At 52.7% G+C, this 15,982-nt stretch overlaps 1 protein-coding gene and 1 long non-coding RNA gene across 3 annotated transcripts in view; both read left to right on the top strand.

Moving 5' to 3' along the window:
• PITX2 (paired like homeodomain 2) overlaps positions 1–12,827 on the top strand; it is a 14,376-nt gene extending 1,549 nt beyond the window's left edge. The window contains exons 2-4 of one of the 2 annotated variants that reach the window (XM_071742708.1): positions 930–985; positions 9,466–9,671; positions 11,514–12,827. In XM_071742708.1, the coding sequence (XP_071598809.1) occupies positions 940–985; positions 9,466–9,671; positions 11,514–12,077 (816 nt within the window). In that variant the 5' untranslated portion in view covers positions 930–939 and the 3' untranslated portion in view covers positions 12,078–12,827. Of the gene's footprint in view, positions 1–929; positions 986–7,974; positions 8,702–9,465; positions 9,672–11,513 lie in introns of those variants that run through there. The other variant, XM_071742707.1, reaches the window with a different exon arrangement.
• A 526-nt stretch (positions 12,828–13,353) lies between these two features.
• LOC139795738 (uncharacterized) lies at positions 13,354–15,725 on the top strand. Its single transcript, XR_011725672.1, has 2 exons — positions 13,354–14,347; positions 14,532–15,725. It is a non-coding gene; the product is annotated as an uncharacterized lncRNA (long non-coding RNA).
• The last annotated feature ends 257 nt before the right edge of the window (positions 15,726–15,982 follow it).

The following is a 15,982-nucleotide window of genomic DNA, read 5'->3' as shown; positions in this document are numbered from 1 at the left end:
ACGTCGAGCCCCGAAAGGCCCCGTTAACCGCAACTTCTTAGTCGCCCCTCTTTTTCCTTCTCCCTCCCTTTCCCTTTCCTCGCCTTCTTTCCCCTGTCCCATCCTGTCTACCAGGTGGAGGGGACAGCGGGGCCTCTCACGGCGGGAGCTGCGGCTGGCCCTGCTCATCCCAAACGTGCCTCGGTTCCAGGCTGCCGCATTTCTAAGCAGCAGCTAATAATGTGCCCGGGTTCAGACATTAAAAAAGAGGCGAAGAAGAAGAAGAAAGATTACCGAAATGATGGTGACATGCAAATTTCCCCCGAAATTATCATAAGTAAACATCTGAAGCCTGGACTAATAAAATCCCATCTGTGTTACTTCATATCGAGTTAGTAGAGAGCTGTGATAATGAATTTTGTAATATCTCACGAACAGACATCTCAATCAGGCACTAATCCTGTGATTTTTCTGCCCAACCTCTCAGGCCGGGGGAGGTGCCAGAGGCGGCCGGGGAGCAGGGCCTCAGCGGGCGCAGTCGTGGCCGCACATCTCCCGCCTTGCAGGGGACCGGCTGCCGATGCCAGCCGCCCCACGGGTCCTCTGGGCCACGGGTGGCAGTATCCCGGCACACTGCATGGCCGCGAGGTTCGAGGACCTTGTTCCACGGCCGCAGAGAACGAGGGGTGTAGAGGGGGCCAAGCGACGGGTTGGGAAAGCCACGGGAGGTTGTGCGTGTCCCGTGATGTGATCCGGATGGGTCCCGAGGTTGAGGCGGGGAGAGGGGTCACCGTGCAGACATCACCGGGAAAACTGGAGGGGTTCTCCAGCATCGCTGGGACGTGGCTCCCGGGGCGGCTGGGTTTCTTTTTTAATTTTTTTTTTTTTTTTTTTTTTTTTTAACTCTCCAAATAATTGTTTTAAAGCTCCAATATCTTCGTCTTTTGCAGATAACGGGTAATGGAGTCCAACTGCCGCAAACTTGTCTCCGCCTGTGTTCAGCTAGGTAAGAAAAACGATCTCCCTCCGGGCAGGGGGTACAGCGACCCTGCTGCGGTACGGTCCGCGGAACCAGGCAGGGCAGACCCCGGGAAGTGGCTGCGCCTCCTCAGGGGGATACTCAGCATCGGGCGCTGACCACCTCTCCCCTGCCTCCTCCCCCGTGTCCCCGTCCCCACGGGTGCATGCCGCCGTCGAGTGTCTTTTCGCCAAGGAGGCGGACACCAAAAACGGGGAGCTCGGCGAGGCCGTAAGGAGCCCGCCGGCTCCACGTTCTTCTGGCGGCCGCCCGCCAGATCCACTGGGAAGCGTCGGGCCCTCCGCGCCCCTCCGCGCCCCGCGCAGCCGGGGCTGCGGATGGGGGGCCCCCTCACCGGACCCGCCTGCGCGGCGCCAGGGCGCCCTCTGCTGCCTCCGGTCGCGCATCGCGGCGCGGCTTGCGCCCGAGCGCCACTTGCGCCCGAAAATGCGCGGCCGCGGGGAAAGGGGAAGTCTTTCGCCTTTCGCGGCAGGGGTTCTCTAACAGCCGACGTCAGCTTCCCTCCCGACCCCCCTTTGCGCTCCCCCCACAAAAAAAGCATCGCTGTCAGCGCGCCTTTCAGAGACCTAAAGCGTCGCTCTCATATTTATTTTTATTTTCTATTTTTTGACACACCCCCCCGGCCGTAAACAAGCAGTGAGCCTCCCCTGACCCCCAGAAGCAGGCACCCCCGCAGCTCCCCGTCCTCCTTCTCTTCTCCTGCCCGTTTCAGGGGGTCCGGTAGGCTATCCCGGGAGGTGGTAAAGAAAAACAAGAATGCAAACATATTACAAAGAAGAAAACAAGCGCTCTGTATTTTGAGAGACTGTTTAATCCAAGATAAACGTAATTTTGTTTAAATAAAATATATTAACCTGAATTAATAATACAGGAAACTAAAGTGAATTAATAATGCACGTATTCCTGGTCTCGTGGTTAAACACTTCCTTGTACGAATACAGTATTAACCCTGTTTGGCCAAACGGCTCGCTATTTCTCAAATACCATCCAGTGATTCCAGGAGGAGCCACGTCCTCCTCTTCCAGAGTCCACCCTCCCTTGGAGACTTTAGACAGGATTCGCTAGCTGGACATCAAAATCCCTTGAGGAATAAATGCTTAGGCTAAAGGAAGGTTAGCAAGCAAAATCCGGGGTAATTCCAAACGAGAAGGTATTACGAGCCGATAATTTTTAATCCCGGAAACATACATGATATTAAATTGTGTACAAATAGGCTTTACCAGGGTCTGGCACTTTTTCCCTCGGCCAGTAATAAGTGTTAAATAATGTGGAAAGGAAGGGTGACATTGCTTTATATATGGTTTGCAAATAAGAAAGGTCTTTTTACCCTCCCTTGCCTTTTCCTCCCGACGAACAGGTGGTCTTAATCAGAGCCCTTAGCACGATCTAATGGGAAAGTGGGGACCTTTCTGATATAATAAATTTATGAGCCCTTCCAAGTCAGCTTTATTCGACTAAGTATTTATAAAAGTAATACCCACATATGCTCCCTGACACGGTAAGTTTTACTTCCTCCGCCGAGAAACAAATGGTTATTTTCTTAACCATCAATTATGAACCCGGATTATTGTAGTACACGCAAAATTTCCTGCCTCATTACCGTATCAGCCGGTCTGGTTTTCACCCGTCGGGCTGCAGGGGAAATTGCTATCTAAACACCTTTAATGCCATTAATTAAAATCTAAGTCTGAGCCGAAGAAGCAACGCGGGGTTGCTTGATCATTAAAACCTTCCCGTTAACGGGGAAGGAAAGCACCAAATGACCGCGGATGCGGAGATACCTCCGCATATGTGCGGAGATTTCTCTGCGTATGTGGGGATGATCTCTGATGTACCAACCCGTGTCTCTGCGCAAGTCCTGAGACGCCCCGAGTTGCACGCTGCAAATCGTAGAAATCACGGTTGTTTTCTCCCGATTCTGACAGGTTTTGTCGGGATCTTTGGTTTTATTTGTTTTTAATCGCGGGGTGCGCGTTGATTTCTGTCTCGTCTGACCGTCAGATTCGTGAGATTTACCTCGCAAAACGCCTGGTCTTTGGGAAAAGTTGGGTGGGATGCAGGAATGCTCAGAGGGATTTATTTGGGACCCCCTCTGTCAGTTCAGTTTCGAAAATTGCGAGGGCGGTGAGGTCATTTCTCGAGTTAAGCACCATCGGTGGGAACAAGAATTATTGCTAACTAGCAGTATTGGTAATAATAGTAAAAAATTCGAATGTTTAGTTAAATTGATGCTCTCCTGAAAGGAGAAAACGAACTTCTGTTAAGAGACGCTCCAAAACGACCCTGCGCGCTGGATTCTTGCGCGGAATGAGGCGCGGGGAGGGAGGGATATTCCAGAAGAAACGGGTCAGTGAGCACGGCAGGGAAAAGAAAACGGGAAAGTATGGAATCTTTTTGCAGCCTGGAGTGCGAAAAGCAGCCCGGCGGGGGTCATGGTTACTCAGAGAGGCAGGAAAAATCGCTGCTGGGTGACCAGCCTCAGGAAATTAGGGAAACTTCAGCACACTTTTCGACAGCCCAACAGGACGCGTAAATGGTCGCTGATGGGTTTATTCGAATAATTTTTATGCAAGGTGTGATAATACTTGAACTATTCGTATGTGTGTGATTGTGTGCGCATGAAATCCATACAACTTGTTACAATTTGTATTAATTCTACTTAAGGAATCCGTTCCTGTAATAGATAATCTGGGCATTGCTGAAACAGCAGCCTCCAAAGATAAAACCTTTAAATTACATTCCACCTTACATCATCATTTGGCATCACAAATTGACTGTTTCAGCTCTAACGAGAATAATCTTTGGTCTGATATTCCGTAACTTCACATATTTGAAAAAACAAAAAACAAAAATTAAAGCAAACAAACAAACAAAAACCACCAAAAAACCTAAAACTAAACCAACCACACAGCGCTGATACAGCGTTCCGTCCAAATCAGCTGAAGACCCGGCAGCGTACAAAGGAAAGGTCCCCGGTGCATTTTTTGAGCCCGGAGACGGGGTGAACGCGCAGCCTCCGCCTCCGCGGGAGGGAGCGAGCGCGGGGGGGTCGAGGCGGAGCCGGAGCGGGGGTGGCCGGAGCATGGCTGCCGCCACTGAGCCGCCGGGCTCTCCCTGCCACAGAACGGGCACACGAGTGTCCCCGGAGCTGTGACCCAGGTGGCGGAACCGTGGTCTCCGCTGGCCCGGGCGGAGGCGCTCCGCCGGTGCGCTGCTCCTGCGCGGCGCCGGTGAAGATGCGCCCCCCTTCCTGGGCCCCCCTCCAAGCGCAAATTAGAATATATTTATTGCGCTTGGGGTGTATAATTTCCCCCCCACGCCGTCGTCGTCGAATGAGAATAAAATATGCAGCGGTTGTTAGCCTCACTCCAGGGAAAACTAAATGTATAACGAAAGCTTATTCGTGAGTAGGAATATACTAACGGAACAATCTGATGCCTTCTTAATCCTATGTAAAAAGCTTTGTAGTCTTCCTAATATTGACTGAATGGGTAATTAATGGCTCTTCATCGAGGAGAATACCCTGTAATCCGAGATAGGCGAAAGACAACAAGCCAAAGGTAAAAGACAACAGGACTAGCTGGAGACTTCACATAAGAACCAATTTATCCGTTTAGGAGAGTATTACGCCTAGAAACAACCAGCCCGTAAGGAGATAAAGGAAAAGCGGAAAAAGAAATACTCGCAGTAGGTTTGGCCATCTCCCACCCCTCGGCACTCCCGACCCTGCTCCCGGCCTGCCCGCCTCCCGCACTGGGGCCAGCACCGGGCATCCCGGGAGCGGGAGGTCGGAAAGCACCCTCGGAATAAAAACAAAATTAGAAGGATAATACAGAAGCAGGAGCGGGGGGGAACAATCTCGAATTCCCATTTTTCGCTGCCCACTGGGGCTCGTCCCCATCAAGCCCTGCAGCGCAGGGCAAAAGGAGAAGGGATAAATTGCCATAAATGTATTTTCTGGGGGGTGGCTGCCCCGCTACAGTCGGTGAGCTTTTGAGCCAGAGGGGGCAATTTCGCAGCCGAGACCCGAACCCTAAAGGAGATGGGAGCTTCCAACAGAAAGAAAAAAAGAAAAAAAAAGAAAAAAAAAAAAAAAAAAAGAAACCTTTTGACATTTTAATTGAAATCTTTACCGCTAATATATTACTTGGGTGACTACAATTAGGTTGTTTTTCGGTTGGCTGACAGCTTTTAAAATATTATTTCACTCGGGAAATAAAAGCTTCATCCCAGATTATAGGTGGGTATTTTTGGATTTACGTGATTTATGGTCACCATGACAACTAATGCTGAGTAGTAGCTCCTCTCCTGCTCGGGGTGGGGGAGTTTTAATCAAAGGCATGTAAGAAAATGCCGGCAACCTTTCCCATTGGGCTGGCGGGACCCGAGAGGGTGCTGTACCCCGCTTTTGGGGACGCGGGGACGGTCAGAGAGTTTGCGCCTGCTGGGGCCGTAGGACACGGGGCTGTCGCTGAGTAAGATATGGGAGGGCAGCGCGGTGGATGAGCCCTCCCGCCCGCCCCTGCCCAATGTCCCGGGACAGGCAGGGTGACAGAGGGGAGGGCATCGGCTCTGCGCCCTGCCAGCGCATAAAGCGTGTAAAAAGCGCACTGCGCGGCGGAGACAGAAGGATCATTTCGTTTTGAGTCAAAAGAAACCAACATTACCCTAACTATCTAAAAAGAAATGAATACAAGGGGGAAAAAAAAATGAAAGAAAGAAAGGGGAAAAAAAGAGAGAGGGGAGAGTGAAGTGCTCAAGGGCTCATCTGTGAGAGGACTGTTGAAAAAAAAAAAAATTGGGGAAAGTCACCGTAAACCCTCTTCTGTCTGCACCCCCACTCAGAGGATTTGCAGGCTGGGTACAACCCCCACGTCGGGGTTGGAGAAGGGTTGTTCCCCCTCCCACTGCCCCTTGCATGGAGAGGCCGAGATAGCGCACCGGCGGCCCTGGCGCGGTCCCGTCGAGAAGAAAGGAGGGGGGAGAGGGATTTCTGGGTGCAGGACCACGGAGGTAGTGAGAGGTTAAGAAGAAACGGGGATATGATTGGTAAACAAATTGTGCAGAATGGAGCTGGATTCATATTGACTTAGTTATAGGTCATCTGCTGCCAGTGCAAAGGGAGGAAATATTTGCTTTACACATATACTTTATGATCTTGGGGGAATTAGAGGAAATTCAATAAGAAAACGGCTAGAATCATTTAAACCCCCTATTTAAAAGACTTAAGCAAATTAGAGTCTTATCAGATTAAAATCCACTACAAATGTAAGAGCATTGTCTCCGTCGAAACGCTGTGGGGTCTGAGGAAAGAGATTCTTTGCCAAATCTCAGGGATAAAAACACGTCATTTAAACACCAGATAATGAGCAGAATGTAAATTAATTTAACCTTCTTTACTAACAGGCTGCGAAAGTAATATGTATAATTTAGCGATAAGTAAGATTGCGAGGGGTGATACGTACCTCGAATGAGCATCAGCAACTGATGCCCTTGTGGGGAGGGGGTGGGAGTGAGGGGGGCGGGAAGAAGGGGAAGCAGCGGGATGCAGAAAAGTTTGGGCACTGGGACTGGGTATAGTGTGGAGGGCCAGATCAAGAGGAAGGAAGCTCTGCATAACTTCGATGCTCGTGCCCGTGCTGAGGAAATATGGATAGAGGCACAACCTGCATTTTTAGTGCCTGTACTCCCTCAGGCTCTGCATCCCTAAGAGAGCCGCAGCATTCCGAGGATAGTGCTGGCTCTTCTGGGGCAGGGCCTGGGGACATTAGGTCCTGATCAACTCGAGTGGGTGACCCGCGCCGCGTTAGACACGCTGGAAACAGCCTTGCTCCTCCTTTCTCCTGCGAGACCCTGGTCCCCATCAGCCTCTCCCTCGCGTTATAAGAGGGTCAGTGAGCAGGAAGTGCGGGACCCAGCAGCCAGTCCCCCTATTTAATTGCCCGGGGGACAGGCTCAGATATTGCCCCTTCCTCCCCAAACCTCGGAGGAGAGTTGGTTGAGAGGCCGGGTGTGAGAGATTTATATGTCGGCGCCCACCCGGTGCGGGGCTTGACAACGCTCTGCAAACAGATTCCGTGGGCGTGGGTTTCGGGGCTGCTCTGGGAGCCGCACCGTCAGGCGGGACCGAACCTGTGGGTCCCCGAGGGGGATCGAGGGGAACCATCCCTCAGGATAAGTGCGTGTAAAAAAAACGAGGTGGAAAACCACCTTGGGGGCTCGCTGCTGAGAACCCGGCTGCAAGGAGGGAATGGGAATGGCAGTGCCAGGATTTTCTCCCCGTTTTCTCCGCCTTCGGTGCGGGCAGAGGGAGACAAGACAGCCGGCGAGCGCGGAGTGGGAGGGGGGTCCTCAGGCGCTCAGGGAATAGGATTTACACGCTCTTCTTTAGTCCTTTGAGTGTGACGCGAAGGTCCCCGTGGCCGTGCCGCGGAGGGGTGGTTACTGTTGCCCTTCGTGTTTAGTTGTCGCTGTCGTAGCTGCTACTATTGCTGTTACCAAAGAGCCGCCGTCCAACCGCCCGCATCCTCCCTCCCCCATCTGCTTTCCAGCCCCCTTCCCCCCACAACGCGGGAATCGGGGCCGGGGCTTTCTCGCTTCCCTCCTCCTTGCTGCGGCGCCTCTGTCAATGCCGAGCTTTCCGCTCCACACCTCGGCGGGTCCGGTCCGCGAGCGCGGAAGACACCGCGGAGGGGCGCGGAGAGTAGCGGGGCGTGCCCGGAGCCTCTCCGTGGGCCGGCCGGGGAAGGCCGGGCTCTCCGGGCGCGGGTACCACCAGCCGAGCAAAACTGGGAGGAAAACGCGAAGTTTCGGGGGGGCTGGAGGGGGGGGAACTGGGTGCGCGCGGGGCCGCGCAGGGCTGCGCGGGCGGGGCGGGGGCGGAGGTGGGCGGAGAGGGGCGGAGAGGGGCGGGGAGGGGCGGGAGCGGGTGACGTGCCGGCGCGGGGAAGGCCGCCGCCGGTTTAAGATGTCAGGCCAAGAGGGAAGCGGCTGAGCTGATGCGGTGCGGGGCCGGCCGCGGAGCGGCGCGGGTCCATGCGCGGGGCAGCGGCGGAGAGGAGCGCCCCGCGGAGCGCCGCCGCGCCTCGCCGCCCCCGCCCCGCGGAGCCCCGCGGTGGGCCGGGGGCCGCTGGCCGCTGGCCGGGGAGCAGCCGTGTCGCCGTGACGGCTCTTACAGGATCAGACTCGCCCGCTCGACTGTCGCCGCCGCGCCCTCCCGGGTTGCGGGGGCTTGTGGGCTCGCCGTTCCGCCCGGGTGCTAGCCGAGTGCCGTCCGCCCCGCCGCGGCTCCCCGCTCAGCAGCCCTGACCCCCCCAGGAGCCGAGGAGCTGCTCCGCGCCCGCGGAGGGGGCGCCGCGCCGACCCTCCCACCCGTACCGACACCTTCAGGCACACGCACCCCTTCTCCTATCGACCCCCCAGGCGCGCATTTAGACTTTGGCGTCCTTTTGCCGATGAACTGCATGAAGGACCCGTTAAGCCTGGAGCGCCTAGGACCCGGGAATAAGCTGTGCTCCTCCTCACCTTCCTCCTCCTCTTCTTCATCATCTTGCCACCACCACCAGCCTACGCTGGCCATGGCGACGGCGCTGGCGCAGGGGCAGGCGCGCTCCTCCCTGGAGTCTGCCAAGCACCGACTGGAGGTGCACACCATCTCCGACACCTCCAGCCCCGAGGCCGCAGGTAAGAGGGGGAGAGCGGCGGGGACCCCCGCCTCGTCCCGTCCTTTTTGGAGGCCCCGGCAGCCCCGCGGCCCACGTTGTACTTCCACCGCCGAGACCTCTTTGGTGTTTTTTTTCTCGCGTGCTGTGTCTGTGTGTTGGCATATAAAAGATAAAGAAGTGTGTAAGCGTGGGTGAATTATATGGATACAGATGGGCGAATAATATGGATACAGGTCGACGAATAATGTAAATACAGATCGACGAATGCTACGGGTGTAGATGGACGAGTAATATGAGACGGACTAATAATATGGGTACAGATGGGCGAATGGTGTGGATACAAATGGGCGAATAATTCGGATACGGGCAGAGGAATAACACAATTCAGGCAGGCGAATAATACGGATATAGACAGGCGAATAATACGGATTACGTGTGTATAGATAGGAGCATAATACCAATTACAAGTAGGCGAAAAACTTATAAATTGGTGGGCGAAAAAAAACTGCATGGGGAGTGGAGTGGAGGCTCTGCCCCTCTTGACAGAAGTGGCTTCTCCTCCGGGAGGATTCCGCCCGTGGGTGTCCGCGGAGGGGCAGCGGCGTCGGGCGGGCGGGCAGGCGAGTTAATCATTACACTGCCGAGCCGCGTTAGAGGCCGTCTGTGCGATGCGGTAGCGCTGGGGACGAGCCTTTCTGAAAAGGCTTCCAAAGCTGAGGTGCTCTCGTTTTCCACTTTTGTTTTGTTTTGTTTTTTTGTTTTTGTTTTGTATTCCTTTAACAGAGAAAGATAAGAGCCAGCAGAGCAAGAACGAAGATGCGGGGCCCGAGGACCCCTCCAAGAAGAAGAGGCAGCGGAGGCAGCGGACTCACTTCACCAGCCAGCAGCTACAGGAGCTGGAGGCCACCTTCCAGCGGAATCGCTACCCGGACATGTCTACCCGGGAGGAGATCGCCGTCTGGACCAACCTCACCGAGGCCAGGGTTAGGGTAAGTCCCGACACGACACTCCAGCTCCGGCAGGGATCGGGGAGAAGGGCGAAAGAGAGCTGAAATGTTTGCAGCTGCTTTCGATTTCGGTTTGTATGTAAACTTCAGAGCTTTTGCACAAATGCAGGGCCGAGCGGGACATTTCTGTCAAAGGGAGACAGATTGGGATCTTTCTCTCTCTCCGGAATATGGTTTGCTTGCACGTTTCGCCCTCGCCGTGCAATGTGTCCTGCTCCTTTTGATCGAAACGCTAATGAAAACATTAGCCAAAAAAAAAAGCAACTTGGAGCAGGCTGCAACCTGCGCTGCCTCTAATGAGAAAAAGATGTAAAATACACAAGGGCTTTTACTTCTCTCCGAGGCACTCTCGACGTGCCCTTCCTTGCATTTTCTCTTTCTTTTGGTTCCACAATTCGACGAGAGTCTCTCTCCACCCTTTTCCCCCTCCCCTCAGAGATTTATGGAACCATCACGGCGCTGCAGAGATACCGAGATCGGATCCTGCTTGCGTGCAAACGCGGCGCTGGGGGTCAAAAACCCACCAAAACCACCACCACCAAAAAAAAAAAAAAAAAGCGCCCAGATGGGGTGAAACCGCAGATTTTCGGAAATCCCACATAAATCCTCTCCGCGCGGTCGCTTGAGGAACCGGGGGCTGGAGTGAGCAAGGCCTATTCTCCGCTCCGAGCCGGTGGTGTGCGGGACCCGGGCCGTCCCGCGGTGAGGAGCGGCGCCCGGACTGGACGGGTTGCGTGGCCGGAGCACGAAGCGGTGTGGGTCGTGGAGAGGCTTTTGAGGGGCGTTTAGATTTCGGGCGGTGCGGTGCCTCCAGACGGGACCCTTCCCCGTGGTGCCCGGGTGGCCCCTGCACGATTCGGCGGGGGGGGGGGGGGGGGGGGGGGTCTTCTGCAAACACCCCAGGGCTGGGGGGAGGGAGGCTCCAATACACACGGTAAGGCTGCTTTTGGCGGCTGCCCGGTGTGGCAGACACCCAGATGTGGATTGGGAAAAGGCATGTTTGCCCCATTGTCTGCCGGGTGGGTCGCTTGGATTTCATTTAGCACATTATTAGATGTCAATTTCTTTTTTTTTTTTTTTTTTTTTTTTTGGTCTTCTCCAAAGAGCAGTCGAACAAGTTTGTTTAGAAACTGATTTTGGGCTCTGAAGCTTTCGCGCAGGAGGAAAGTGTAGCTTTAACAAACTGAAGCAAGGATTTATTAGTTGTTGGCTTCCCCCTCCTTCCCTGTAATAGGAAACATTGTCTTAAAATGCCGCGGGTTTCCAGGCGTTTTGCCCTCATTTTTGCACTTCTGTGTTTCCCCTGGATGGCTCCAGTATGGAATAAGCCAAGAAAAGAGGGGGTGGGGGAGAAGAGAGAGAAACGAGGGGAAAGAAAATAAGAAGGAAGCCTTATTGGTCTCTGTGGCTCGACTTAAAGTATCTCAAATTATGGCTGAGGGGGCGGCGCGGAAGGGTGGGGGGGCAAGAGGGGAAGGGAATGGCATTGCCACGAATCTGCCCTGCTAAACCCCGGTAGCACCGGGCCCTCGGGGATGCTTGATGGCCCCGGCAGCACAGCGCTGATCCTGCCCAGCGCAGTGCTCCATAGCGTTAGACGTGACATTATACGTGTGTGTGTGTGTGTGTTTGTGTGTATGTATATATATATATACATAGTGTGTGTGTGTGTGTGTGTGTGTGTGTGTGTGTGTGTACACGGTTGTATATACAGACATTCTCGGCTGTTAGCCCGAGAGATTGCAAAGGGCTGAGTTGTTGGTGGTGGTGGTTCCCAACTAACTCGCGTCTCCCATCTCCCTCCCTCTCCCCCCGTTTTTGAAGGTTTGGTTCAAGAACCGCAGAGCCAAATGGAGAAAGAGAGAAAGGAACCAGCAAGCCGAGCTTTGCAAAAACGGCTTCGGTCCACAGTTTAATGGCCTCATGCAGCCCTACGATGACATGTACCCCAGCTACTCGTACAACAACTGGGCAGCCAAAGGCCTGACCTCCGCTTCCCTCTCCACCAAAAGTTTTCCTTTCTTCAACTCCATGAATGTCAACCCTCTGTCTTCTCAGAGTATGTTCTCCCCTCCAAACTCCATCTCCTCCATGAGTATGTCTTCAAGCATGGTACCCTCCGCAGTCACCGGGGTCCCCGGCTCCAGCCTCAACAGCCTGAATAACTTGAACAACTTGAGCAATCCCTCCCTGAATTCTGCAGTGCCAACGCCAGCCTGTCCTTATGCTCCTCCAACACCCCCGTACGTTTATAGGGACACATGTAACTCGAGCTTGGCGAGTCTGAGACTTAAAGCCAAGCAGCACTCCAGTTTTGGCTATGCCAGTGTGCAGAACCCCGCTTCCAACCTGAGCGCTTGCCAGTACGCGGTGGACAGACCCGTGTGAGACACTCAAGTAGGAAACATTGCATGGGAATCCCTCCCCATTTCCCACAGAGACTGAGATTTACACTAGCGAGTCATGGGCACTAGAGAGAAAGAGAAAGGAGGAAAAATCGGAGACAGAGAGAGAGAGGAAAAGAGAGAGGGAAAGAGGAAAAAAAAAAAAAAAGAGGATACCACTGAAATAAGATAGTTCCTTTGTTTTCAAAGGACCTCCTACAGATTCTGAGATCTTTCTTTCACTAAGAGTATTTCAACATTTACAAGGACATATATATATATATGGACAAATGTTTGACTGGATATGATATGACATTTTAATGTTACTATAAGCTTGTTATTTTTTAAGTTTAGCATTGTTAACATAAAAATGACTGAAAGGATGTATATATATTGAAATGTCAAATTAATTTTATAAAAGCAGTTGTTAGTAATATCACAACAGTGTTTTTAAAAGGTTAGGCTTTAAAATAAAGCATGTTACACGGAAGCAATTAGGATTTTTTTGCTTGCGAGCAAGGGAATGTATATACTAAATGCGACACTGTATGTTTCTAACATATAATTATTAAAAAAAAATTGTGTGAATATCAGTTTTAGAATAGTACCTCTGGTGGATGCAATGATGTTTCTGATATTGCAATGTAAAACATGCCCTGTGTATAACATTTCGTACAATATTATTGTTTTACTTTTCAGCAAACATGAAAAAAAAATGTGTTTTATTTCATGGGAGTAAAATATACAGCATACAGTTTTGTCTGGATTTTTATTTACCGAGCCAAGCTGCGCAGTGGTAACTGGTCTGCAGTCACTGACTGATCCCTTTCTCTGGAAACACAGGGCAGTACTTTTTATTGCAATACAAGTGAATGCTAGTTTGGGTTTTTTGGTTTTTTTGGGTTTTTTGTGGTTTTTTTTTTTTTTGGTAAAAAAAAAAAATCCTTCGCCTCCTGTGCAGCAAGATCCGTTTATTCCCCCCCGCAGCCCTGAGAAAATGGATTATTTGACATTGTTGGCCTCGAGAATTACCAGTCACAAAGTTGTTGTATCTCCAGCATAATTTTCTCCCGCTGTGAAGGAAGCCTTTATTACATTAAGGGGGCTTGGGGGGGGTGGGGGGGTGGGGTGAGGAGGGAAGGAAAAGAAAATCTAGTTTGCAAACAAACTGCTCCTATTCAAAATAATCTGTCCCCTTTCCCTTGCACTCACCTTCTCCCTTCAGCGGGGAGATCCGTCATGTAATATTACGTTTCTAATTCCAAATCCCCCTTTCAGACGTGAAGAGAAACAAAGAGCAGCCCAAATAACCGCAACCCTGCGGAGCGCGGGGGTTGAGAGGTTAGCCCCGAGTTTCCTGCGACTTCGTGCTGCAACACGTCGTTGAAGGGAAAGGTCGTGCTCTCGTGTGTTTTGTTTTAAATAATATCGACCCATTCATTCTCAACCTGCTTGTTCCTGAAATTATACAGGATTATAAGTTTGCCATCACCGGACAATTGAAACAAATCAAGATGAATTGCTGCTCGGCCCTCCCATCGGCTCACACCCCGGGCGGGCAAGGAGGGGCCGGCGGGAGTGGGGGTGGTGGTGGCAGGACCCGGCGGCGATATCGATGTACGAAGAAATTCCGCAGGACTCCTTAGCCGGAGAGGTGCGCAGGAGACGGCAGGGAGGAAACTCATCGCGGGGTGGGCGAGTTTGCCCATTGCGCGGCATTTGCGCGCTCCTTGCGCGCCTTTGTGAGCCCGGGAGGAGCCGTCGGGGGAGCCCTCTCACACCCCTGAGCTCCCTCGGCGGGCGGGCGCACGCCGAGGAGGGGGTGCCCCCCAATCCAGGGGGGCAGGACAGGGAGAAGAGGGGATAGGGGAGAGGTCAGTGCCCTGAGCTTTTCCACGTGGAAAACCCGAAAGCAGAGCGCTTCCTGTGTTCCTACCGTGGACAGGTCCTAGCCCCAACTTCTTTTTTTTTTTTTTTTTACCCTCATTTTTATTGCTCCCTCCCCCCCCCCCCCCCCCCCCCTTTTTTTTTTTTCTTTCATCATATACTTTTCTCTCTCTCTCTCTTTTCAAATCTTTTTCTTTAAAACGCGTTTTTCTCTTTTCCTCTGCGTGTTGCTGTCAGTGGGTCCGCGGAACGAGAGAGCGTCCGTGCTTAGGGAGGGGGGCCAAGGGGGGCTGCCCCCCTCCTCCTCCGGTGTGCCCGGCCTGGCTGTTGCCCTGACCCAACTCCGCTCCCCTCGGTTTTTCTGCTCCGCGTCAAGACCTCACCCGGGTGAGTGCCAGGGGCTTTCAAAAATGTCCCCTTCCTCCTCCTCCTCCTCCTCCTCCTCCTCGCTGGGCTGCGGGTGGAAGGTCTGGGGGAGACGGCGGCGAGGGGCTGGAGGCCGGGAGACCCTGACGGGGCTCGGGAAAGCGGGAGAAACGAGGGTGCTTTTCTGCCCAAACTCTCTCGGCAGGACCGGCTTGGAAGTCAGAGAGCGGGTGGCTCCGGGTATCGGCATGGTATTTTACACGCTCTTTTCTGCTCTCGTTTGTTCTCAGTGGCACTGGTTATTTATAGTCTTCTCTTAATATATATATATAATGCCTGTGTGTATATTTTAAATATGCGTGTGCACGGAGAAGGAATATAGGTAATATATATAGTATACGTTTAAAAGGATAATATATACCGTTTCCGGACATTAAAAAAAATCGGACCGGAGTTTTCCACTCTAATGTGTAATGGCACAAACGATGAAAAATCAACGTGACCGCTCAGAGAGAACATAAATCACTCCGAGTGTAATCTGAATTTCTCCTTCTCCCCCTAGCTGAAGCCTTGAGGGTCATCATTTTTCTGCGCCACTTGACCAAAGATATTATGTTTTGATTAGGTCGTAAATCAAATTCTTGTGTCGTGTTTTGTCTTTTTTTTTTTTTTTTTTTTTTTTTTCTTTTTTCTTTTCCCGGGGGCTCTCCTTCCCCTTATCGGCGGTGACAGTGTGAACCTGGAACAATGGAGGCCTCAAGGGAGGGGTGGGAGGGGGAGTGGAACCACAACGAAATAGGGAATTCGCAAAATATCTATTTGGAGAAGCGAGGGGGGAGAGGGTTTAAACAACGGGCTCTCACCCCCTCACCCCCTTCGGCCCTCGGGAAGGTTTGTCCGGGCCTCCTGCTGAGTGTCCCCCTGGGCCGGGCGTGCGGGCGGGCAGCGCCGTCTGCCCCCTCAATCCACATCCCAATCCACATCCCAATCCACAACCCCGTCGGCTCCGTCTCGTTCAGTCCCCGCGGCCCCGGGAACGGGGCCTTTACAGCCGGGGGGTGCGGGGTCCCTCTCCCCGTCGGCCGGCGCCCCGGGGCCGTGCCCCGCCTCGCCTCCGCTCTTTTGTTTTCGGACGGTGCCTTCCCGCACTTTGAACCCCGGGGGCGTGAGCAGGGCCCTGGCAGTCGGATCGGCGCGCCTGCAAAGGTCAAAATTAAACGTAAATATCGATGTATCTCCTTTGGGTTATTTTCTGTACACTTCCCCCTGTCTTCTCTTGGCGTTGTTTTTATGTACGTGTGCGCTCATCCGTGTGTGCCTCCCCAAAAGTAGCTAGATACCGATCTTTACATACCTGTACATTTGTTTGTGCCTATAAAATAAAATAACTTTTTTCCCCTGGCGAGATTCATTAGCATTTTTAGAGGGAAGGAACTTCCTTGGGAAAATAGTTGACATCTGAGCCCGGAGAAGGAATTTTTTTTTTCTTATTTTTTTTTCTTTTTTTTTCTTTTCATTTTCTTTTTCAAAAAGCCGTTTTGCCGCGGTGTGGGGAGGGCGCGGTGCTTGCAGGACTTGGGGCAGGTTTGCAGCCCCTTGTCCCCCGCGGGCGCCGAGGGGGCGGTGTGCTTGAGTGTGTGTGCTTGAGTGGGTTGG

The sequence above is a fragment of the Heliangelus exortis genome, chromosome 4 (genome assembly GCF_036169615.1).
Source record: "Heliangelus exortis chromosome 4, bHelExo1.hap1, whole genome shotgun sequence".
In the NCBI taxonomy this organism is placed as follows: domain Eukaryota; kingdom Metazoa; phylum Chordata; class Aves; order Apodiformes; family Trochilidae; genus Heliangelus; species Heliangelus exortis.
This window is presented reverse-complemented; position numbering and strand designations above follow the sequence as displayed.